The sequence below is a fragment of the Camelus dromedarius genome, chromosome 25, assembly GCF_036321535.1.
Source record: "Camelus dromedarius isolate mCamDro1 chromosome 25, mCamDro1.pat, whole genome shotgun sequence".
NCBI classification, from domain to species: domain Eukaryota; kingdom Metazoa; phylum Chordata; class Mammalia; order Artiodactyla; family Camelidae; genus Camelus; species Camelus dromedarius.
In genome coordinates, this window is record NC_087460.1 from 15770149 (window position 1) to 15796011 (window position 25863).

General features: G+C 36.0%; 2 protein-coding genes across 4 annotated transcripts in view; one reads left to right on the plus strand and one right to left on the minus strand.

The window, feature by feature from the left end:
* Positions 1–17078, plus strand: part of IRAG2 (inositol 1,4,5-triphosphate receptor associated 2) — a 73401-nt gene extending 56323 nt beyond the window's left edge. The window contains exons 25-35 of the mRNA XM_010993004.3: positions 500–563; positions 649–676; positions 942–1082; positions 4282–4416; positions 7569–7716; positions 8565–8608; positions 10241–10303; positions 10420–10469; positions 10761–10862; positions 12715–12822; positions 13737–17078. Of these exons, the coding sequence (XP_010991306.2) occupies positions 500–563; positions 649–676; positions 942–1082; positions 4282–4416; positions 7569–7716; positions 8565–8608; positions 10241–10303; positions 10420–10469; positions 10761–10862; positions 12715–12822; positions 13737–13980 (1127 nt within the window). The 3' untranslated portion in view covers positions 13981–17078. The remainder of the gene's footprint in view (positions 1–499; positions 564–648; positions 677–941; positions 1083–4281; positions 4417–7568; positions 7717–8564; positions 8609–10240; positions 10304–10419; positions 10470–10760; positions 10863–12714; positions 12823–13736) is intronic.
* The window catches only part of DNAI7 (dynein axonemal intermediate chain 7), a 59102-nt gene continuing 47210 nt past the window's right edge, over positions 13972–25863 (minus strand). For 2 of the 3 annotated variants that reach the window (XM_031443952.2, XM_031443951.2), the window contains 6 exons: positions 24499–24659; positions 22735–22891; positions 18919–19133; positions 17582–17749; positions 15593–15706; positions 13972–14757 (listed from right to left, as the gene is read on the minus strand). In XM_031443952.2, coding sequence (XP_031299812.2) covers positions 14479–14757; positions 15593–15706; positions 17582–17749; positions 18919–19133; positions 22735–22891; positions 24499–24659 — 1094 coding nt within the window. In that variant the 3' untranslated portion in view covers positions 13972–14478. Of the gene's footprint in view, positions 14758–15592; positions 15707–17581; positions 17750–18918; positions 19134–22734; positions 22892–24498; positions 24660–25863 lie in introns of those variants that run through there. The other variant, XM_031443958.2, reaches the window with a different exon arrangement.

The window sequence follows — 25863 nt, forward strand, 5'->3', positions numbered from 1 at the left end:
GTAAATCTGTGGTAAATGATTGAGACTAGGTTTATTGTTGATGTTACTGTCACCATATTATTTTTAAAATAATTATTATACTATTGTTACCACCACCACCACCAGAATCACTACAACACCTGTTGTTGCTGCTTTTAAACTCTTGATCCTCAGAAGGACCAGGGTACCAGAGAAAGGTATACATTTAACCATAGGATCAAGTCAAATAAACATTCAAATGCAAAGAAAAGTAATTCGGGCTGTCCTTTGACTCCCAGACATCTTCAATGACTATTCCCAGGCTGGAATGTGAGCCTCTGATTTAATATCATTGTGATCCCAGTAGCAAAGCATAACATTATCTTACATTTAAGCAAATGTGTTGTTAGCTGACCATCTTCTCAGACATATTTCAATGAGATGCCTGTTTAGTGGAGAGAGAACGTAACAACAGTTGATTGAACGTGCCTTTAGCTATTAAGCCTTTTTAACCAAATAACATTTTATTGTCTTTTAATAGATGCTGCTCTTTCCTCCCTCCCTGTAACCACTGTGAAGTCCGTTAACTTTAGACAGAGTGACAAGTAAGCTCTTTTTCATGTAGCTTGCTAACGTTTCTGGCTTTTCTGTTGAATTCTGTTTGAATAACTTCTTTCTCTTATCCTGCAGCATTTCTACTAATGAGAAGGAGGTAGAGGTAAGTTTAAAGCAAATGTTTTTTTCCTTTGAGTAAAAAAAGAAGTGTTTCAGACTCACCTACAGTCACTTCATGATTTTGTGCAAGCTGTCATAGGCTTGGTGTCTGTTTGGCTTTGCCATGACAAAGGGCAAGAAAAGTCTATGCATGCCAGCATTACGTCGCTGGGAGGAGAAAGAAATGCCTCTGCATATTTGGGATTAAACTGAAATATTTGACCACATCCAGTTTTTCTCCCCTCACTCTCACGTTATTTTGACAACAGGCCGAATTTCTCAGATTATCTTTGGGATTTAAATGCGACTGGTTCACCTTGGAGAAAAGAGTGAAGCTTGAAGAAAGATCCCGTGACTTGGCAGAAGAAAATCTGAAGAAAGAAATCACTAACTGTCTAAAACTGTTAGAGGTGAGAATCGTACTATTTGAGGACGACACATTTGATCATGTTATTAATAAGGTTTTCAAAATTACAAATGAGTTTACTTGTATGACTAAAACCAACACCAAGTATTAAGTCCTGCCTGACCCAGCTATGAATTAGTAAGAGGTAAGAATTCAGGATCAGGCTAAGAGAAAATGTTCATTAAAGGAGCATGTAAGCAATAAAAGCAAATAAATGTCTTTTTTATACATTTTTTGGATTTATAAGGTATTAGTTTCTGTACAGCATAATGATTCAGCTATACACATATATATTCTTTTTCATTATTACAAGATATTAAATATAGTTCCCCACGCTATACAGTAGGACCTTGTTTATCTATTTTATACGTCGTAGTTAGTATCAGCTAATCCCAGCTCCTAATTTATCCCTCCCCTTTCCCTTTCCCCTTTGGCAACCATGTTTTCTATGTCTATGAGTCCTTTTCTGTTTTGTAAATAAGTTCATTTGTGTCATTTTTTTAGATTCCACATACAGATGATATCATAAGATATTTATCTTTATCTGACTTACTTCAGTTAGTATGACAATCTCCAGGTCCATCCCTGTTGCTGCAAATGGCATCATTTCATTCTTTTCTATGGCTGAGTAGTATTCCATTGTATATATACACTACAATTTCTTTATCCAGTCATCTGTTGACAGACACTTCGGTTGCTTTCATGTCTCGGCTATTGTAAATAGTGCTGCTTTGAACATTGGTGTACATGTATCTTTTCGATTTAGTGTTGCCTCCAGATATATGCCCAGGAGTGGGATTGCTGGATCATACGGTAACACTATTTTGGTTTGAGAGGAATCTCCCTGCTGTTTTCCATGGTGGCACCAAATTACATTTTCACCAACAGAGTGGGGAGAATTCCTTTTCTCTGTATCCGCTCCAGCATTTATCATTTGTGGACTTTTAAATGATGGCCATTCTAACTGCTGTAAGGGGATACTTCATTGTAGTTTTGATTTGTATTTCTCTGATAATTAGCGATATTGACCATTTTCTCATGTGCCTATTGGCCATCTATATATCTTCACTGGAGAAATGTCTGTTTAGGTCTTTAGCCCATTTTTTGATTGGGTTGTTTGTTTTTTTGTTATTGAGTTGTATGAACTGTTTGTATGTTCTGGAAATTAAGCCCTTATCAGTTGCATCATTTGCAAATATTTTCTCCCAGTCTGTAGGTTGTCTTTGTTTATGGTTTCCTTTGCTGTGCAAAGTCTTATAAATTTAATTAGGTCCCATTTGTTTATTTTTGCTTTTATTTCTATTGCCTTGGGAGACTGACCTAGGAAAACATTGCTACGATTTATGTCAGAGAAGGTTTTGCCTACATTCTCTTCTAGAAGATTTATAGTGTCCTGTGTGGACACTATGTTTAAGTCTTTAAGCCATTTTGAGTTTACTTTTGTGTATGGTGTGAGGAAATATTCTAACTTCATTAATTTACGTGAAGCTGTCCAGTTTTCCCAACACCATTTGCTGAAGAGACTGTGTTTTCTCCATTGTATATTCTTGCCTTCTTTGTCAAAGATTAAATTGACCATAGACTGTAGGTTTGTTTCTGGGCTCCCTATTCTATTCCATTGATCCATATGTATGTTTTTCTGCCAGTACCACACTGTTTTAATTATGGTAGCTTTGGAGTATTGTCTGAAGTCTGGGAGGGTTATGCCTACAGCTTTATTCTTTTTCTTCAGTATTGCTTTGGTAATTCTTGGTCTTTTGTGATTCCACATAAATTTTAGGATTATTTGTTCTAGTTCTGTGAGAAATGTTCTGGGTAATTTGATAGGGATTGCATTAAATCTGTAGATTGCTTTGGGTGGTATGGCCACTTTAAAAATATTATTAACTCTTTCAATCCAAGTACATGTGATATCTCCATTTCTTTAAATCATCTTTAATTGCCTTTATCAATGTTTTATAGTTCTCAGCATATAAGTCTTTCACCTCCTTGGTCATTTAGCCCTAAATATTTTATTTTTTTGGATGTGGTTTTAAGAGGGATTGTTTTTTTACTTTCCTTTTCTTATATTTCATTGTTAGTATAAAGAAATGTAACCGATTTCTGCATGTTAATCTTGTATCCCGCTGCCTTGCTGAATTTGTTTATTAGCTCTAGTAGTTTTTGTGTGAATAAATGTCTTTTAAAGTAGTTATATGAATCATCTGCCTTCTCTCTGGATTTTCAAATAGATTTCAGGCAAAAGAGTAATTATGCAGAAAACTGAGCAATAGGAGATAATATCAATTTTAAGCTTCAAAGAAGAGAATCAAAAGTCTGTTTTCATTTAAGTAACTGAAAAGAGAGAATGGTAACTGACTCCAGTCTTCTCAGATAATGGGCAAACCCTCTGTAAGGCGCACAGAAGTGGAACAACTACTTTTACTCTTCTGTTTAATGAGGTCACCATCAATACAAAGATGGGTTGGAAAACTAACAGGGCTAATTTTGGAAAAATGAAATAAAAATGTAGAAGCCATATTCTATGTAAAAATTTATCATATTAACCATTATAAGTATACTTCGATAGAGTTAAGTATATTCATGGCTGTTGTGAAACAGAATCTTCAGAACTTTTTTGTCTTGCTTACTGAAACTCTTTAGCCATTAAATTATTATGTCTTTGGATCAAGGGCACAGATCTGAGATTAAATATTTATAAGGCAATGAAGGTGCACCTACCTAACCACCCCAATCTCAACTTGTCATCACTGGAAAAGCAAATATAGTTGTCAGAGTCATATATAATTCCAGTCTGTTTTCACTACTTTTCTTAAAAGTTCAAGCTATGATTCTCATATAATGCATTCAGTTCATTTATAGGCATAATTTCTTTACCATTGCCAATGAATTACATTGCATCCTGTTAATCATAGAAGAAAGACATAAATACACATGAAGGAGGGGCAAATTTGGAAAGTAAAGGAGGAAGGGATCAAAGATAGTATATGATACTATAAGATAGTATAAAAGGTTTTGGGAGCACCTGCTTGATGGCCAACAAAGACGCTAATATTTCTGTATCATTCATTATTGGTCTTTGCTGCTGCTTTTCACCTTCCATAAAGGTACCAGAGTCACCTGGATTTACAACACAATCAGTATTAGAATCACTTGCTGAATACTTGGGTTTAATAGTTACTAATGCTTTCCTTTCTGTGCAGTCTTTAACCCCTCTTTGTGAAGATGACAGCCAGGCTCAGGAAATCATTAAGAAGCTGGAGAAGAGCATAACATTCCTCAGCCAGTGCACAGCACGAGTGGCCAGTAGGGCTGAGATGCTGGGAGCCATTAATCAGGTAATTTGTCTCCATTTCTCTAGTTATGGTGAAACTACTGAAAGAATGTATTTTCCTTAACATTATGGATTACATTTCTAGGAATAAGTTTTTTTAAAAAAACATTTCTTTATTGTACAAAACATACGTATGTAATACAGAAAAAATGGAAAATGGAGCATGCAAATAAAAATGTAAAGAAAAATCTCTCGATAGCATTAGGCAGTGACAATCATTATAAAAATTTTGTGATATATTTTTCTAGATACTCCCTTCATACAATGTTATAATCTGCACCAAAAGCAACAGCAAAAAAATAGGACTTCCTCAAAATGAAAAACTTTTGTGTATCAAGTGACATTACCAAGAAAGTGAAAAGATAATCTATAAAATGGGAGAAAATATTAGAAGATCATATAACTAATAAGGGTCTAGTATCCAGAATATATAAAGAATGCTTATAGCTTAACAACAGAAAGAGAAGTAACCCAACTGAAAAAAGGAAATAAGACTTGAATAGACATTTCACAAAGAAGATACAGAAGTGGCCAATAAGCACATGAAAATATGCTTAATCATTAGAGAAATACAAATCAAAACCATATTGACATTCACACCCACTAGGAGAGCTATAATACAAAGAGGAAAGGAAGGAAGAAGGAAAATAACTGGTACTGACAAGGATGTGAAGAGATTGCAATATTATTATGGCAACATTAATATATTATTTAGCCATTGAAAGAAAGAATGTATTGATATATGCTATAATGTAGATGAATCTGGAAAATATTAAACTAAGTATGGGTGCTAGACACAAAGGTCACGTATTGTATGGTTCCTTTTTTACACAGTATCTGGACTGGGTAACTCTTTAGAGAAAGGTAGAAGCTTGGTGGTTGCCAGGTTCTGTGGGAGGGATTAATGGAGAGTAGGTGATTCATGGGTGTGGGGTTTTATTTGGGGGTGATGAAAATGTTTTGGAACTAGACAGAAGTGATGGTTGCACAAGATGGTGAATGTTCTAAATGCCACTGGATTGTTCACTTTAAAATAGTTAATTTTATATTACTCATCATTATCTAAAAACAGAAAAAATATGATGAATATACATTTTCAGGTTCCAATTCAAACAAATCTGTAAATAAATCTTTTTTGAGACAATTGGGGAAATTTGAATATGGACTAGATGATATTAAAGTGTTTCTGTTAATGTTAGGTGTCATCATGGCATTGTGATTATTTAAGGAAATACACTCCTTTTTTTTAGATACTTACTGAAATGTTTAAGAGTGAAATAACATGATGTCCATCTATTCTTAAAAAACAGCATTCAAAAATTGAGGTGAAACTCATAGCAAAATGTTGGTGGTTCTTGAAACTGATTAATGGATATGTGTAGGTTTATTGTCTACTTTTTGTGTCTGTAGAAAATATCAAATTTTTTTTTAAATTAAAATTAGTGGATGAATAGTATCAGGTCAATATTATCTATAAACACTATTATGACCATATAAATTCTGTTCATAGTAGAGACAGTAGTCTAGTACTTTTTCTTCTTTGCACAACATTCATGTTCTTCATGGAGTTAATCATTTCCCTTCACCATGATTGTTATGCTGTTTTCTATTTACTTTTCTCTAATTTATCCTCAGCCGCTCCCAGCTGGCAAGTTATTTCCTGAATTCAGCAATTCTCTTGAGCTATTTCCTTTTCTACACTTGGTGGATGTTCTCTACATTTTGACTACTTGTCGAATTCCTGTTCTTTGAATGTTGGATCTCCTGAAGTGGTCTTTTCTCATCTCTTTTCTACCTTGTAGTCTTTTTGCTCTAGTTTCAGAGAGATTTCCTCAACCTTATCTTGAAACTCTTCTGTCGAGTTACATATTTTTTGTCATATTTTTAATTTCCAGACTTAAAAAAAAACTCAGAATGTTGCTTTTAAATAATATCTTGTTCCTATTTCATAGATACAATAGTTAATCTTACCTCTCTGAAGATATTGATAGTTTCCTTGGCGTTTTCATTTTTCTGCAGTTTATTTCTTTTTTGGGGGGGGGCAGTAATTATGTTTACTATTTATTTATTTAGTTAGTTAGTTAGTTAGTTATTCATTTATTCATTCATTCATTCATTCATTCATTCATTCATTCATTTCATAGGCATGCTGGGGATTGAACCCAGGACCTCGTGCATGCTAGGCACACATTCTAAACTGAGCTATGCCCTGCCCCTCTTACAGTTCATTTCTTTTAGCTTGCTTTTTTTCTATGTGTTGACTTTCTTTTCTCAAGCTAGAGGCTTTCCTCTGACTAGCGATGACCCGCTATACAGCTGACTGGGAGCTCTGCATATGCTGGCTGGGGAAGTTTCATGGTGGCTCTGAGCTTCACACGAGCCAGGAAGTTTTTCTGGCATACTCAGTGTCAGCAGTTTTTAAGAGTTTCATCTTGCAATGTTAGATTCCTCAGAGAAAAATCTTCCAACTGCCTACCTTGAGAGTATAAGCCTGGCTACCAGTGTTTGGTGGTTGGAAGGAAGAATAAGGCTATGTATCTCAATATTCAATATATATATGCAGACTTCTGCTTCCGTCTGTTCTTTTCCGTATGATCCACTCACCATCAACTGTGTGTTACTGCTCCATCCACAGACCCTCTGTTTAAATTTCTCTAGATATCCAACCTTGTAGTCTTTCACCAAAGCGGTAGAGGGGCAGTTGCTCAGCTGACCTGAGTAAGGGCGGTGATCTGTGGCTCTGATTGCTTTTTACACAGATTCTCAACCATTTCTTCTGTTCACGTGTCTACCTTCAAGCTTAATTCCAGAGGCACCACTAGTTCCTGAGCCCTTGCGGCTTTCTGTGGTAAAAGCCAGGCTGCTTCTTGGCTTTTCTTACAGCTTTGCTTAGAGTTCAGTTTTTCAGGTCTTAGTCACTTACCACGAGTCCTCCTACTTGGCAGGCATTCAGTTTTGTTGCTATTATATCCTCTTCCATGTTCTATATATCCTTATGTACGCATGCCTTAAAAAAAAACAAAACCCTTCTCGCCATTTTAGTAGGCTCTAGGCATGGAGTGAAGGTAAGCACGTGTCTAATTCACTGATTTACAACTGGGTATGGAGAATAGTATTTTCAATGTAAATGTGTTTTGTTTTGTTTTTTCCTGCCAGGAAAGCCGGGTTAGTAAAGCAGTAGAAGTGATGATTCAGCATGTAGAGAATCTGAAAAGAATGTATGCCAAGGAGCACGCTGAGTTAGAAGAACTAAAACAGGTTCTTTTGCAGAATGAAAGGTCTTTTAACCCTCTTGAAGATGAAGGTAATAAGAGTATCAATCATGTTTTTCTAACATTCTCCTTTCATTCTCTCTTACTAATTCTTATTATACAGTGTCTTTAGGAAAACATCCTTATGTTAAGGTTATATTAGAAGAATTTAAGAAGGATATAATATATAGAATATAAGAAATAACTCATCCCTGTTACTTTATGGGCCCAAATTAAGATGTCAATTAGAAAACAAATTAGGAGACAAGGATTTTATGGTAGACACCAACAATTCATTAAATTAAATTGCTGACATGAGAGAATATACTTAATCCCGCCCATGGAGTGGACCCCAGTGATGTCCAACCTGGGATATGTTAGAATTGGCTCTTTCTCCACACGTACAGCAAGGCACAGTAGTGTAAATGGACCACTGTCGTCAATGGGAGGAGGAGTGACTGCGGCATAGTCAGCTGACCAGTGGACTGGGAAATAGGGAGATGTCTGAGATCATGGAAACTATCTTAACATAAGGGTTATAGGTTTATATAAATCTTACAATAGTTATAAATAGACAACATGAACATTTTGAAGCAGAATTTTCATTTTATTGATCTCTTCTAGAAATAATATTTGATGACCTTCTGATTTTTGGAGTCTTTTATTCAGCAGACATTCATTTAGTGCCCTGTGCGCTAGGCAAGCAGTGTGGACATCTGCAGTGATACAGAGGACTGTATTCCACTGGTTCAGATTACTGATGTTATGAATCACCAAATAAATGACCAGATGTCCACAATGGTCTTATTTTCTGACCATTGCTTTTCTTTGTAAAGAATTAAGGCCATTGCACTAAATTGCACGTGTAATTCCTTAACTGCTCAAATGTTTTCCCTTTCAGATGACTGCCAAATTAAAAAACGTTCGGCTTCCCTAAACTCTAAGGTAATTACTAATTCACTTGACAAATGCCTATCAAATGTTATATGAGATGGTTTTAGAGTATTATTTGAAGCAACATGGCTTTAAACATGAATCATAAAATAGAGGCCTTAATTCATATGTAATTGTGACGTACACATGCACGTATGTTTATGTTTGTATATGTATGCTTTATACTCCTTGCTGTATTTGTCAGTATCAATTAAGTTTTCCCGGCAGCGAGAGGAAAGCCAGTGTAACAACAGTTTCTCTCTCATGTAAAACTGAAGTTGGAAACAAGCAGTTCACAAGGGGAGAGCAGCTTCACAACATCCACTGGGCCCAGTCGCCCCCTCACTTGCCGCGTCATGACCCTCCATGCTTTGCTTCCTCCTTATGGCCTGAGATGGCTTTATCTCCTCAAAGTCCCACATGACATTTCCCTTTTCATTCTTGGTTGGAAATAAGGTGAAAACAGTTTTTACTCTAGAGGACATATGCCTAACTCAAAATCAAGGGGTCTGTTACTAAAATAAGAAGAGAACGGAATATTGAGAGTCAAATAGCAGTTTTCATTAGTTTGAAAATCAGGATTTCACAGAATTTTTTCATCGAACTTTTGAGCAAGTAATTTAAAAATCATCCCATCTAAATCTCTTTTTCACAGATAAGGAAAATCAGTTTCACAGAGTAATTAGTTATGATTATGTAGTGACAGAACCATGATTAGAACTCAGGTTTCTGGACCACAATTTGATATCTTGATGTTCAACTAACCTATAAAATTCAATTAGGTTTGGTGGTTTAAGAAAAGAATTCACATAAAACTTCTTTATTTCCTATGTTTAAGATACTTTTATTTTCTGAAGTTCTACTTATTTAAACTTTAAGAGCCACAAAATATAACATTTTCCTGTACAAATCTCAAGGCTGATGTATAAATATATCCATTTATTAAAATGTCATACTCATTCTTAAATATGTTAAATGGAAAAAATGAAACCATGAAAAGAATGCTTGAAAACAGGTGCATATTTAACTCCTCTTGAAGTGGGGAAAACCTTCCCAAGCTTAAAAGAAACAGTAGCAAAAGAGAAGAGATTCGGCTGCATTAACAGCAAAAAAGAAAAAAATTCTGCCAGAAATATTAACAAAATTAATGTAGGCAAAATATATAGGTGGTTCTCAGAGCAGATATATCACACACACACACACATGGTTATTCAGCATAGAAAAACAGTGGACTTATTACTAGAAACCTAAACAGAAAACCTTATATTCCTTACTTGATTGGTAAAAATTATACTCATCCATGGTTGGAGAAGGTGGAATATAAATTTATTAAAGAAAGAGACTAGTATCCAAACCCAGGCAAGATGGTTCTTTTGGATGTTGGTCCACCATCTCCACGGCCTGCGGGTTTAACAAATAAAGTTGTTATTGCTTGCCCCCTCCCCCACCCCCAAATAAAATAAATTGGTGGAATATTTCTGGAAGACAATTTTGGCCATAACAAAATCTTTGAAAATATGTCTACAGTTTAACTCAGCAGTGGTCAAGTGTATGGATGTGTACATACAAGAATATTCATCAGTCTTTCACACAAGGACAAAATACTGAGAATTTTCTAAACGTACATTTTCCCCCTTTGGGTAGCCATCTTCTCTTCGAAGAGTGACCATTGCCTCTTTGCCCAGAAATATTGGAAATGCGGGAATGGTAAGCAAATTCTTAAGCGTTCTTAGTCCAAAGCAAATTCATTTGCATGTGACAAAATATAAATTTACTTCACTAAATTCCTATTTTATTATTTCCTTAATGTCTGAACGTTAAAGATGGCTGGGATGGAAAATAATGACCGATTCAATCGGAGGTCAAGCAGTTGGTAAGTGTACTTTCATGGTGGCCTTTTGGGAAACTTACTGTTTTATAATTGGGCTGAAGGAAATGTTTGAAAGAAGTGATATAGTAACATGTGATTTGTACAGAGCACATGTGGAATAATTGTAAAAATTGGTATATGATCATGAAATTGTTTTCTTGTAAGTGTTGTGTGAATATGCCAAGATAAAAATGAGAACGCATCATTTTTGTATTGGCTTAGGTAGTGGAAAATAATTGATAATGGCTACAGAAGTATCCAATTTGACAAGTGGCTATAATCATCTTTATTTAGGCGTATTTTGGGCTCAAAGCAGAGTGAACATCGTCCCTCATTACATCGATTTATTAGCACCTATTCCTGGGCAGATGCTGAAGAAGAAAAATGTGAACTAAAGTAGGTGAAGCTTAATGTGTTTATTAACCTGACGTGACTGGGGCATAAACAGTGGGGGTCACTTTCATTCTACAGAGATGAGCTCAATCCTGCGTCATCAAAAAGATAATTCAGTGTGTAAGGCATTTACAAACTATAAAGCACTATATAAATGTTACTTGTGAATACATTCACTCTTGTGGTACTCTGTACTGCAAGGTTTGAAGTCTTAAGTTAGAAAAGACGAATTTGCCAGATTTGTGAGGATAATTTTTTTCCTATTTAGGTTTCTTGCCTTCAGGAGGAAAGGTCAGTAAAGAGCCACGAAAATAAAATGTCCATCAACTTAGATGAATTATGTACAACATATAGGCACACACGTAATGTATGTGCATTATACATATACATCTGTCTTCCCTTTAAGTAAATGAGGAGTAGGGAAGACATAAAATTCTCTATTGCTATCTCTGTACCTAGCAAGTTTAACAAGTAAAAATTCACCTTCTATAGTGAAAGGAAGAAGGCAAGAGGGAGAGCCATGAGGAAATGCTTGGGTGATGTTGGATAAATTGCTTAACTTTATTTGGTCTCAGCTTCCTCATCTGGAGAGATCTTAATGAAACAACTTTAAGTTCATTTTTCACATGTTCATTACGTGCTTACCAAGCCTAAAGGATATAAAGATGAAAAAGACACAGCGCCTACCCTCGGTCCTTTTTTCAAAAACAAAAAAAATTATAATCCTGGGAGCCTACTGCATGTATTGAAAACTTTTTTTAGATTTAGAGTTAACATAATGGATATTTTCTGATCTGGGTTTAAACAAAAACAAGAGTTTCCTTGAAAAGACTATAATCTACTTTTAAATTTTTGTTAGTATAGTATGATTTCTACTGAGAAGTCTCTGCAAACAAAAGACTGAAACCTTGAGGCTCTTACAAGAATTCTGGCTCTTGGGCCTTGTTTCCTTTAAAAATCAAACTAGAATCTACCCCATGCATTCTCTATAGATGGTTGACAGAAAAACAAAAACAGAAACTTTGAGGCACAGTTCCCTTTGGCAATTGTGAGGGGATTTTGAGTTTGGGGTTTCAATATTCAAATTCCAAGGAAGTTAACAGTGAACATGAAACATGAGCAATGAAACAATTAAGTTTTGTTCATGTAAAAGGTGCCTCTTTAGATAATACGATTTTACTTAAAATACGGTCAACCCAACTGTTGTTTCCCCAGCTCACTGAGTACTATTTATTTTAGCTAGTTTTATACTAAACATATTTTCATAAACACTTTTAAAATTAAGATTTCTTTAGAGAAAGAAGAAATGACACTTTGATGTTACTCGAATTTAGCATTGCTCAAAAAACCTACAGAGGAAAGAGTAAAATCAATTGTTAATATAGAATATAAAAAATGTGGTAAACGAATGCTTAATGAGAAAAATTGTACTACACGTTGAAGAAGAAAATACACAGTGGCATCTACACTTGTTTTCCAAAGTGTGGTTCTGCACACACACAGGGAAAGGAATCGCAGTAATAACCCTGGTTAATTGTGAGTGGTGAGAATTGACCGACATGCTCTTCGTACATCTCCCCCTTTTATTTGTTCTTTGGCTAGCACCCCAACTATTTACAACAAACATTTGCTATGTTTCTAAATACAAAAAGTTACTTTTAAAAATTAAATTCCTATGAATGATTAAAAATATCAATTTGCTGATTTGACTTTCAGAATTAGATATTTATCAAATCTTTCTAAAGCAAAACACATACCTGTGAGCTTTCTTACTAATACCATAAAATTTAGCATTATTTTATAAATAATTATAGCACATTGTCCATAGTTTAATATTTAAAAACAATATTTACAGAACTAAAGATGACTCAGAACCACCTGGAGAAGAAGCAGTAGAAAGGACAAGAAAGCCCAGTCTTTCTGAAAAGAAAAATAATCCATCAAAATGGGATGTATCTTCGATGTAAGTTGTCTACTTGCTAAATAATACCATTTTGGTGGAATGGGGAGAGGTAAGGCAGGGTTAGCATTAATCATCTTAATTATATTTCTTTACTAAAAGAGCTTTCAAATTGTTAAATTTAAGATGAATAACAAACTCTGTAAGGTCTACAAGAATTATCCCTGAACCTGTGGGCTACAAGAGGCAGGAGCGTCCACAGCGTGAAGAACCTGCCCTTGGAGCCAGATGGCCCAAGCTCGAATTCTAGCTCTCTAACCAGCTACGTGACCTGGGCAAATTCATTCATTTTTGAGCACCGATTTCTTCGTCTAAAAAATAAGGATGATAATGGTCCCTATGTCACTGTTTTGTTGTCATGATTAAATGAATTAGCATGTAAAATACTCAGCACAGTGTCTAACACAGAGTTAACTATTTTCAAAGACTTAATGCAATGCTAATATAATAAGCTTGTTTTGGTGGGTATTTCTTAAAAGAGTTTAAATTTCAGTACAGCAAAAGCCCAGGGCCTGGTAAGAAATAAGTGACACGTTTCTATGTACATTCATATGACACACACACACGTATCCTGCTCTACCCAGTAAGTAACATTTTTGTTTCCACAAGAATGTAAGTTGTCTTACCTGGTTGAAAGAATGGAATTAATACTCACATGTACTTGTTAGGAGTTAAATAATGCCTAAATCACATAATTTTCAGATATTTACCTACCACAACATTTCTTTAACTCTTATAATTTAAAAATTATAAAGGGGTGTGTAGATTGTGGCAAAGCCAAGATGATAGACCACATTATGAAGCACATTACAAGGCGGTGTCGGTGGACTGCAGGGCAGATGTGTGACTTGATTACTGTTGACAAAAGGAGTGTTTCTAACAAGAGACTGAATTCTGAATCTGTGTTTTCCTTGTAGTTATGGCACAGTAGCTTCCTGGGCAACGAGCCTCAAGACTTCCATCAGAGAGGCCAACAGGGCACTCTGGCTTTCTGTCGTGCTCATTGTGCTGTTTGCGGCGCTGATGAGCTTCTTCACAGGCCGATTCTTCCAGAAATCCGTGGATGCGGCGCCCACACAGGCTGGGGACTCCTGGATGTCTCTGGAACATATCTTGTGGCCATTTACCAGACTCCAGCACAATGGGCCACCACCAGTGTGACTGCAGCACATCCCAATGTGTGTCTAGATTTTTTTTTTTTTTTAAAGTTTCAGTATCTGAAGTTTGTAAACTAGTAACTTTTAGCTGGGAGATTATAGCGTGGAACCAGAGGTTCTCAGAATGACTGTAAGATATTTTATATTCCCCCCCTTTTTGTGACTGCCTTCCTCACTGAAGTACAATGGGGAGGAAGGCTGCCTATGACTTTTTAATGAACTTTTTGAGGAGGAGATATTATTGTTTGTTAAAATTTATTGAAATAAAGAACCATTCAAATTTTCATACAGTCAAAAGTTGGAACTCTCAGTAGGCTAAGTATACATAGGGAAAAATCCCTAATTCTTAAAAAAAAAATTTGAGTATATAAAATACTGATTAGATCTTTTAATAGCCTATTTGAAAAATACTCACTCATTCTACGTTATTGATGAAATACCTGATTTTTCTCCAAGTTGCCTGATCCTTTCTTCATACTGAGTAACATTTATCAGGGGGGATTTAAGAATAGCTGAGTAACCTAGTTGAGAGGAGCAGATGGCATACAGAGTCAATAAACTGACAGCTGGAAAGCCTGACTTTCTCCATTGCTTCTTCAGAAGCAAAATCCTTCACCATGTGATATAAAGTAGAATGAAACTCAGTTTCTTCTTTGAGGGCTTTAGAGAATGCCTCACTGGATTCATTGATCTTGAGACTTTGGGCCCTGTCACCACTAAACATTAGAAAGTTCCAGTTAGGATTCTGACTAGGTTCTTCTTTTGTAAGGTGTTCCCGCACCTGAAGAAAATATTAGAAGAGGAACTGAACAGATTTCTCTATGAGGTATTTTGGCAGCAGAAAGTCTTATCTGAAGGGCGTAACTGAGTTCCCCAAATTGCCAACATTAAAAGAAACATTCTTAACGTCTCCTTTTTTTTTTTTAAGCATGGAACTGTTTATATCTTGGTGTTTATGGAGCTTATCAAAATGTATTAATTCTCTGAAAAGTATTTATTGAATGGCTTCAAGTGCCAGGTACTGTTCTAGGTGCTGGGGCTATAACAACAACAAAACTAAGGGAAAATAACCAACTGCATTAATAAATAACAAACAACTGCAACAACAGAATCTTGTCTTCAAGGAGCTTACATTCTAATGGGAGAAACACATAATGAACAGGATAAATAAATAGGGTGACTCATTTATGATAAAATACTCAACAGTCAACTTGTAGAATTGGTAAGATACTTTTTTTTTTTTTTAAATCAAGCAGTAGAAATGGGCCAGAAAGTTAAACTGGAAGCCTAACCCTCTCAGAGGAAGTTTGTGAATCACAGATACAGTCTCATGAAAGGCTTCATCTGCTCTTAAGTTGATGTGAAGGGAGATAAGGACGCTAACCTAAAATCAAGAGCATTTGATACCATAATGGACAGCGAAGGCATAACCTTTACATGGTTTGGTTTTATAGTTTTGACAAAAATAAAGAAAAATGAAGTTTTAAAACTCCATTTTGAATGTTAATGTTTTCACCTTTTAAGAGGAGAAACCATGGTCTACGTTCATTTAGCTTTTCAGTATTTTATCTTCTTTGGGAGGGCAAAGTAGTTTAATGGGGTTTTGCATACTATACCTTAAATACAACATTTTTAGGATCACATTCTGTATTCCACCTGCTCCAACTAAATGCAAAAGCGGAACTTAGCAGGGCCATTTGTCGATAAGCTTTCATTTCTACCAAAGGAAGCTGTCAAAATAAAAACCAATATTGTGGCTCATGGCGCCTCTCAAGTCTCCCTTCCATCCCTGGCCTCCTACAGTCTCGTCTGCTCTCAACACGGAGAGAGGCACTTAAACTCTAAGATCTCATGCCTTCTTTCTCAAAACGGGCAGCGGCGTCCCCCTTCTCCCAGAGTAGAATCCACAATCCTCCATGAGGGCCTCTGCGACCTGACGTCCCCCCTACACCCCGTTCTCTCTCCGACCTCCTCCTCCTCCTCCCTTGGCTCTCCCGGCTCCCCGCCTCCGTGCTGCCCCTCTAGTCCCCAGACACACTCCCCCAGGGCCCTTGTTTCAGCTTCTCTCTCTACCTGGAAGCTGCCATCCTTCTAGAGATACCAGCTTGGCTAACTTCCCCACCGTGAGGTTTTGCTCCGTCTTACCTTCTCACTGAGCCCCCTCCCCCACACCCTACTTAATACTGATTGCTGCCCTAACCCCACTATTCCTGATCTACATTTTCTTTCTCCCATACCACGCATCCCCTTTTGACATACAGGATAATTTTGTTTATCACGTTTATTATTTACTTTTGCCTCTCTCTACTAGAATGTAAGCTCCACAAGGGCAGGAACCTTTGTTTTATTCAGTTTCCTAAGCATCTAAAACAATGTCTAGAATATAGGGGTTCAGAAAAAAATTCTTGAATACTATATTCTGGTAAGATGAATAGTGTATTCAGCATTTGTAGAGTAATTGGCAGTTTGAGTTACTAAAACCCAGGTAGTTTTTTTTTCCCTACTCATTTATGTACATGCTCTTATTGATACAATTATTTCAAATGTTCTGTCTACCTATATTGTCATTTTCTGGTATATTATAAATTTGTTCTTGAGTATAGAACTCTTCTGCCCAAAACACCTTTCATAATTAGAAGCTACTTTGTCTTCATTCATATGTGATAAATGTTTGCCAAACATGCACTGTATTCTAGGAGTGGGCTAACTAGAAGAACCAACGTTGATTAAGAAATGGTCCTCGCCCTCAAGGAGCTCAGTTTAACATGCAAGCATCTCAGTTAACTAAAGCCTTACGAGTAACGTAAGTCTGCAGACAGGGAGGCTCTGCCAAGAAACCGAAAGAAGTGGGTTTTGTACACTGGTCCCTGTATGTTTAATTTTGCCTGATTTATCATGTTTGGGAAACTGCTATGTCATATACTCTTTTAAGAAATCTTACATATATCCAGTCTGGAGGAAGAAAGAAAATACATAAAACGAAGTTGCTCAGACTACCTCTGCACTAAACTGACCAGCTGGGGTTGTGCTCCATGCATTAACATGAAGGTCGTACTACAGGCTTACTTTCTTGGGGAAGATTAAATTTGAGAGAACTCCGGATTTCTGGTCTTGTCATTTTTTCCTTTCTTTCTTCTTTTTTTAAAAAATTGAAGTATATAGTCAGTTACAATGTGTCAATTTCTGGTGTACAGCATAATGTTTCAATCATACATATACATGCATATGCTCATTTTCATATTCTTTTTCATTGAAGGTTATTACAAGATATTGAATATAGTTCCCTGTGCTATACAGAAGAAATACTTTTTAAATCTATTTTTATATATAGTGGCTAACATTGGCAAATCTCAAACTCCCCAATTTATCCCTTCCCACCCCCTTTCCCCTGTAACCATAAGACTGTTTACTATGTCTGTGAGTCTGTTTTGCAGATGAATTCCTTTTATCTTTTTTAAGATTCTACATACATTCCTTTCTTTCTAACTGTAATCTTATGTAAGTGAATGCAGAAAACATGGTGTACCTTAGGATTTCTATAATACTTAATACTTGCTAACATTCCAAGTGTCCATCACATTAAATTTGGAAAGAGTCATTCTTACCTTATAGTTTGTAACAACATAAAAATGAGAGTGTCCGGTTGGGAAGATATTCAATCCAGCTTCTTTCAAAGCAATAATGAAAGAAACAGGAGACATCCACTTTTCTTCCAAAGCAGAAGAATGCCTTTTGTTATTTAGTTTGATTGAAGCTAACTTACAGAGGTTTTCCTAGTTTCAAGGAGAAAAAACAACCTTTTCTATAAGTAAGTTAAATTGTTACCTCATTATCATTTCAGTTCCAGCTGTTAGGTTCTTTATCCTATTTTTTAAAAATCCTGTTTTATCCTATATTAAAAGGGATATAGGACAGATATGTTTTAGGTCTGATCCAAAAGCTTCAGCACAAAGTCTTCATGTTACCTTAAGCAGTTTATCGCCTCTTTTTGGGCTTATCAGAGCAATCAAGAGATTGAACTAAAGTATCTATCTGGTCTCCTATTTTATACATTATGATCCAAGAGTAGTGCATATGTTCATACTGAAGTATAGTAGCTATTTGACAACAATGTGTTGCAACTTTTAAGGATCATAATTTTTTATACATATAAAATTTTAACATAATAATGCAAAATTATTTTCCAGGTTTAACGTTTACAAAGTGGCGGTCTGAAGGTGTGCAGAGTTCACTCTCTCATCTGACTTTAAAAGCAAAATCTGATGCTATTTCAGCCTTCCTGGCACATTCATAAGGAATTTCAGGTTCTCTTTCTTTCTCTCTCTTTTTAAAAACAACTTTCATGAGGTGTATTTTACATACTCTAAAGTCGACCCATTTCAAGTGCACAGTCCAATAATTTTTTTGGTAACTTTACTGAGTGGTGCAACTATCACCATAAATCAGTTTTAGAACACTTTCATCCCCCTAAAAAAATCCCTTATACCCATTTATAGTTAGTCCCCATTTCCATCCTCAGCCTCAGGTGCCCGCTAAATCTACTTTCTGTCTCTCTCCATTTCAGACTGTGTAGTGGGCAACGGTGGCTCATTCAGAGACCAGCCTCAAAAGGGATTTCAAGTGGCTGGGTGGTAAGACCCAGAAGCCTCTTTCGAATGGATCAAAAACTCTGACAGTCATACTGCAACCAGGCCTGTAGCTTCATCAATTGGTCTATTCCTAGAAACTTTAGGGTACCGATTTGCACTTTACTTATTACATGTTATTACTATTGATTCAATTAATATTTCATTTAGAAATTATAGCTCAAGGTATATTTTAAATATTTTTATGAAAGACATATTTCAATATGTAAATCACCATGACTGACTGCTTGGACACTGTCTTACAGTCCCCAAGGAGGCTTCCCTCTTTGATTTGACTTGCTACAACAGTGGTTTACCTTAATTTGTATTTGAATCTCAGTAAATACTGTAGTCACAGTCAAAAGTACTTTATTCACATCAAGTGGCCTTAGCTCCCATGACTGGTATGGCATGTTAACGTGAGCATCTTGAATCAAGGTAACAGGGCCAAAGGTTTCCAGGCTGAATGTTATAAGTCTGTCTTCTGGTTGGTAAGACACATTGCTGATGCCATCAGTCTTCCAGTGTTTACCTTTATAATTAGGAAGAATGTGACATTAGTTTCATTTTTCCCTCTACAAAAATCAGGTGAAAGAAACCACCTCAATTACTACAATGTGTATTAACTGATTTTTCACATTAATTGACTAATGGACTGATTGAGTAGAATCTCAACAAAAAGTCAACTTTCCTGGGAGTTCCTTCCTGTCTACAGGATCCAGACCAAACCCCTCAGCACGACTTGTGAGACCTTCAGAATGAAGCTCTGACTCTCATTTCTGGTTTCATCCTTTGCCACTTCTCACACCTGTTTCTAGCCACTTTTCTTCCTTCCCCAACCACATCCTATACCTCTGAGCCTCAGCACATGCAGTTCTTTCTTCCTAGAGTTCTCTTCCTTAATCTTTTAGAGAATCTCTGTTCATCTTTCTTTTTAAAAACAACTTTAAAATTCACTTATCTTATCATTCATATGTGGAATCTAAAAAAAAAAAAAGGACTCATCTTTTCTTCTATGAACTCATCTACAAAACAGAGACAGACTCACAGACGTAGTAAACAATCTTACGGTTACTGGGGGAAAGGGGGTGAGAAGGGATAAATTTGGGAGTTTGAGATTTGCAAACATTAGCCACTATATATAAAAACAGATTTTAAAAAAGTTTATTCTGCATAGCACAGGGAACTATGTTCAATATCTTGCAATAACCTTTAATGAAAAAAAAATGAAAATGAATATATGTATTTATATGCATGACTGGGACATTGTGTTGTATACCAGAAATTGACACATTATAACAGATTGTACTTCAAAAAAATTTTTTTTTAATTAACAAATAAAATTCACCTATCTTATTTTTTAGTAAATTTACCCAGCTGTGCAACCATCACCACCATCCGGTTTTTAGAACATTATTATCCTCCTGATAAGGTCTCTTATGTCCATTTATAGTTAATTCCCATTCCTAACCCCAGCCCCAGGCAACCACTAGTATACTTCTTGTCTCTGAAGATTTGCCTTTTCTGGACTTTTCATTAAATACAATTATATAATAGGTAGTCTTTTATGTCTCTTATAAATCAATACTAAAACACAATCCAACTTAAAAAAATGGTCATAAGATTTGAATAAACATTTCACCAAAGAAGATACACAAAAGTACATTAAACACATGAAAAAGATGCTCAACATTACCAGCCTTTAGGGAAATACAAATTAAAACCACGAGGTACCATTTCACACCCACCAGGGTGGCTTTAATTGAGAAAAACAACAACAACAACAGATAATAATAAATGTTGGCAAGGATGTGGAGAAATGGGAAACCCTGTATGTTGCTGGCAGGCATGTAAAATGGTATGACTACTATGAAAAAACATTTTGCAGTTTCTTAAACAATTAAGCATCAATTTACCATTCGACCCAGCAATTCCATCCTTAGGGATATACCCAAGAGAAATGAAGACTTATGTCCACACAAAGACTTACACGTGAATGTTCTCTTAGTCTCTTAAGGACCTGTTTAAATTTCCATCCTGGAAAAGGCCTTCCTTAACTCTCCAGACTGACCCAGTCACTGTTCTGCCCCACACCACCTCCATCTATTATACAGCACCTTGCTACATTGTATTATGACGTTCTTCTGTGTCTGCCTCTCCTACAACTTCGAAAACTCCTGGAGGAAGGAACCGTCTCATTTATCTCTATCTTTCTTATTGTTTAGCATATTTATAGAATGAGTGAATGAATCACTTCTTTCCCAGAATACCCTCTTCATTTCCACTTCTCACAGGGACGGTTTCTCCTCTTCTCACAGGGAGGGTTCCAATGACTGTTCTTGACTCTTAAATTCAATATAACAAATACAATTATATTGGAAAACTAAGTGACTTATAATTCCTCTTTTTGCTTTTACACTAACAAAATAACTTTAATTTGTAAAGGTAAAAATTAAATATTGCCTATAATAAATTCTCCAGATTTCTAGTATTTCCTGGCAAAAAAGTTTCCCCATGGTTTAAAAAGTACTGGAGTTACAGATTACTGCTGTATAATTACTGCATAATCAAATTTTACATGCTGTATTTCCCTGAATCATTTGGGATAACTTCCCTTGTCGAATTCTAATTTAGTGTGAGTATTTTTTTTTTTTTTTATTGAAGTATAGTCAGTTACCATGGGTCAGTTTCTGGTGTGCAGCATAATGTCCCTGTCATGAAGAGATATACATATGCTTGTTTTCATATTCTTTTTCATTAAACGTTATTACAAGATATTGAATATGGTTCCCTGTGCTATACAGAAGAAATCTGTTTTTTAATCTCTTTTTATATATAGTGGTTAACATTTGCAAATCTCAAACCCTTGAATTTATCCCTTTCCCACCCACTGTCCTCGGTAACTGTAAGACTGTTTACTATGTCTGGAAGTGTTGTTTCTTTTGTAGATGAGTTCATTAATGTCCTTTTTTCTTTTCTTTTTTTCCTTGCAGTGTGAATAAATTTTAATGTGATAAATAAATATTTAAGAATCTTACCATTAATGGAATGGAAAAGTGAAACCTCTAAAGCAACATGAAAGGAAGAAATTACCTAACGCTCATTTTGATATATTTTGTAGTTTAACGTATTGATAGAAACATACTGTTTTAATACATAAATTGTTTCTAAAATAAATAATATCTGTGGCTATGTCTATAAAAGCAAAAATGTGGAGTATTGTAGCAATCATAAAAAAAGTTTAAAGCACAAAATATTCTCTAAATTCTCTGCCACCATAACTAAATAGATTAAGTAATAGCTCTGTGCCTTGGTGGTCTTATCTGTTCCACCCTATCACCTGGTGTGTAAACCCTTTCACGAATAAATAGGATGTAAGATAATTCACATTAAAGACAAAGCTACATAGCTTCCACCTAAGAGCCTCAGAACTGCACAGCTTAATTCACAAGACCTTTCAGAGTTTAGCCAGTCAACCCAAAATAAGCTGTTTGTTAATGACTGGTGAATCGTTAGCTTGTATTTCTGTTAGTACTTCTGACTTTATTGATACTTATTTAACATTTTGAATCAGCAATAATTTCATGGTTCAACAGTCAAAGTTATAAAGAGGCATACGGTGGCTAGTTTTCCTCTTTCTCAGGTTTCCCATTTGCCCACTCCCCTTCCCCAGGACTTGGCTGCAGTAAGATTTGCAATTTATAAGTTATTAACATTAAAATAATCAAATTTTAATCACCCCAATCTGAATTATTTGGCCATTGCAAGAGAGAGTAGGCTTTTCATTTGCTGGTTTTTTTTTTTGATTTGCTATGCTATCTTGATATTTTTGTGCATTTCCTTCTTTCTTAAAACATAATTATATAACCATCAAGTAACGGTTCAGAGAATATGGCAGATAAAATAAACTAATATAGGAACTAATAGTTATAAAACTCAGTAAATTTTTAAACTCCAATCCCTATTCATTTCCATCAAGAGCAAACAAAACAAAGACCCTAGATTTGGCACAGAAATATGCAAGATTAGAAACTCTGTTTACACACTGCATTTCTTGTTTTGACGTAAGGATCTGTATTATCACACCTCTTTTCGAGACATAATTATCAAAGCTGGTTAAGGCATTACTGTACCTTCAGCATCCCACCTTGCAACCATAGGATCCTCAAAAAAGATGACATTCTCATGAACCTTAAGCATGACCTCTATGGGTGGGAAAGCGTTTTCCATTTCAAAGTCTTCTGTAGTTTCTGGAGGATACACGTATTTCTGTAATCCTTCTTTGAGTATCTTTTGAAAATGACCAAAATAACACCAAGTTAGAAGCTGACTAGTAATAGCTAAAGATGTAAACATTGCTGAATGAGCTGTATAGTTATTTTTAATAAGCATCGCAGTTTGGTCACATTTAAGTATAGACTGACAAACAAAATGTCACAATGAAATTAAAGATAATGATTGAGGAAAAAAACAGAAGAGGAAAGGAACAGCAGTATTATCCTTAAGAGGGTGAAAATTAGTTTGAGGGGTTATGAAAAAACTACTCTTTCAGGTATAAAACACAAAAGTACATATAACACATACAATAGTATATCTGTGGACAATATTTCATGGGGGATGTTGTTGGGGAAAAAATGTCTACAAAGGCTCCTAAGAGGGGTGAAAATGGGAAAAAAAATAAAAATTAAGAAATACTGCTCTAATACAAGAGTGCATGAAGACCCTTAATGGGATGGGGTTGTAGGTGACCAGTACCTGGCAATCTGTGTACCTGATGTGTTAGAGCCGAGAGATGGGAGTGGGAGGGGGCTGGGAGAGGGGAGGGAGAAAGAAAAGAGGGCAGGAGAGCAAGGAAGGAAGGAAGGAAGGAAGGGCCCACCACAACGTAACCAGGTATATCTGGGACACAGGCCACCAGAAGTTAAACCAAGTCAGTACTAGTGCAAGTGTTGCTACCTATTGAAAGAGGGATGAGGAACTTCTTGAAACATGATGAACAACTGCTACCATCAGTATCCTTACTGGTATTTGAGCACCAGCAGCACTGGCATCACCTGGATCAGTGCTTCTCAAACTTGAATGTGTGTATGAATCTCCTGAAAATCCTGTTAAAATGCAGATTCAGTATCTCTGAGGTGAAGCCCCGAATTACGCGTTTCTAACACGTTTCCAGGTGGTGCTGATGCTGCCGGCTCATGGACCACACTTTGTATATTAAGGATCCAGACCAGTGGTTCTCAAACTTTAGGGTGTGTTTTGCTAAAACACAGATGGCTGAGCCTCACCTCCAGAGTGACTGAGGAGGGGCCCATGAATTTGCATTCCTAGCAAATTCCCAGATGATGCCAAAAGATGCTGACGCTTCTGGCTAAGGGACAACATACTGGAACCACTGATTTAGACCAGAATCCACAAACTATGGTTCCTGGAAAATCCAACCCATCACCAGTGTTGTAAGTAAAGTTAAACTGGAACACAGCCACGCCCATTCATTTACACACGGCTGCTTTAGCGTTACAATGGCAGAGTTGAGGAGTTGCAGCAGTGCTGGTGTGTGGCCCGCGAAGCTGAAAATATTTACCACGTGGCCCTTAATAGAAAAAGTTCGCCAGCCTCTGAAACAGAATATCATTATTAAGGCCAAACTGGCACAATATAAACACAGTGCTATAGATTTACAATTAAGTTAATATGTATGAATTCTAGTTTCAAAATTCATAACATTTCAGATTCCTCCTTTAGTATCTGAGTCAAATTTATAAATCCAAGACAGTTTAAAATTACATTTTTTCCTTTGTGCTTGCTTAATAGGGTTAGAGTTCATCAGATGTTAGATCATTTGAGATAAAGTAAAAGTGAGAAATTATTCATAAATTTTGATTCAAGAATCAACCTACTTCCACAATCATCCAGCCCTTCACTGGTTTACACTGGGGGGGAAGCTCCAAAATATCCAAGTGGTACACTCCACCCAGAGTTGTGAACTGGTATAAATCAACCTCAGGGTCTTCAAAGGAATATGGCTTTTCACAAGCATTCTCTAACAGCAACATCTGGGCTGAAATTAATCAGTTTAATTCAGTTTCTAAATAGATCATAACATTTCTGTTTTTTCTTAGTTGGGAGATAAAATAAAATTCTAACAGTGGTAAAGGAAGCTTTCATTTAGCTACAAAAATTTTTCAAAATGTGGTTAATTCAGAACTGTTCACAAAGCTAACCTTGGAAGTGGGAACACGTATGCATAATGGTAGGTGCAGGGGAGGGCTCCATTTATAGTTCATATACTAACATTCTAGGAATTTGTATACAATAAGTATGTGTTACTATTAAAACAAAACCTTCAAAAATGTAGTTTATTGTAGGGGTGGGAAAATAATTTTCCCACTAGCTTCTGAGTTCTTGGCTGAGACTCCTGTAATAAAAGACAGATAAATAAGGGAAAGACAAATAGAAGTTTATTAACATGTACACCTCACGTATACATGGGAGATACCCTGGGAAAAATTAGTAACTCAAAGAGGTGGTTTAGAACTCTGGTTTATATAGCATTGTCTACAAAGAACAATACATTTGTGGAAAAATAACAGGCCAAAGGAAAGCAGTTAGTAAAGCTGGCTATGTGGCGCCCCCTCCAGGCTGACAGGGTCTCAAGTTGTCTCTGAGAATTAACCTTTGCCCCTCCTGGTACAGAGGGGAGGAAGAATACTTTTGAAAATTTATATCCTGCTTTTAGGCAAAGAGGAGGAGGGGAGGGACCTTTTCTTGCATCTGCATCTTTTTAATTGTTTTCAGCTCAAAACACTTCTGCCTAAGTGGCATATTTTGGGGTGGCATATCCTGCTATCTTACATTATAAAAGACCAAAAATGGTTTAACACAAAATTTAATAACCACCAAATGAATTTTTAAAAATTGGACATTTTAGGGCTAAAAATCTGAAAGAAAGTAAAATGGAAAAAAAAATTTTTTTTGGTCCATGTACGAAATAAAAGCTAACATTTTTCCAGCAAAAATAGGCCCAGCTCATAGAAATACAGGGATGGAAGATGAAAGAGAAGACACTGGATTGGATAATCTCTTGTGTTGAGAAGTTTTAAGGGGAAATTCTATTGTCCCAGAATTCTCAGTGCACAATCAGGGGATCTGTGATGTCACACATCACCGTTCTCAACTTTTACCAAAATTGTTTCAATAGAGTGTGATAGATAAGGAAAGGAGATTGGGCCACTTACAGGTTCCACACTTAACTAGCTGTGTGA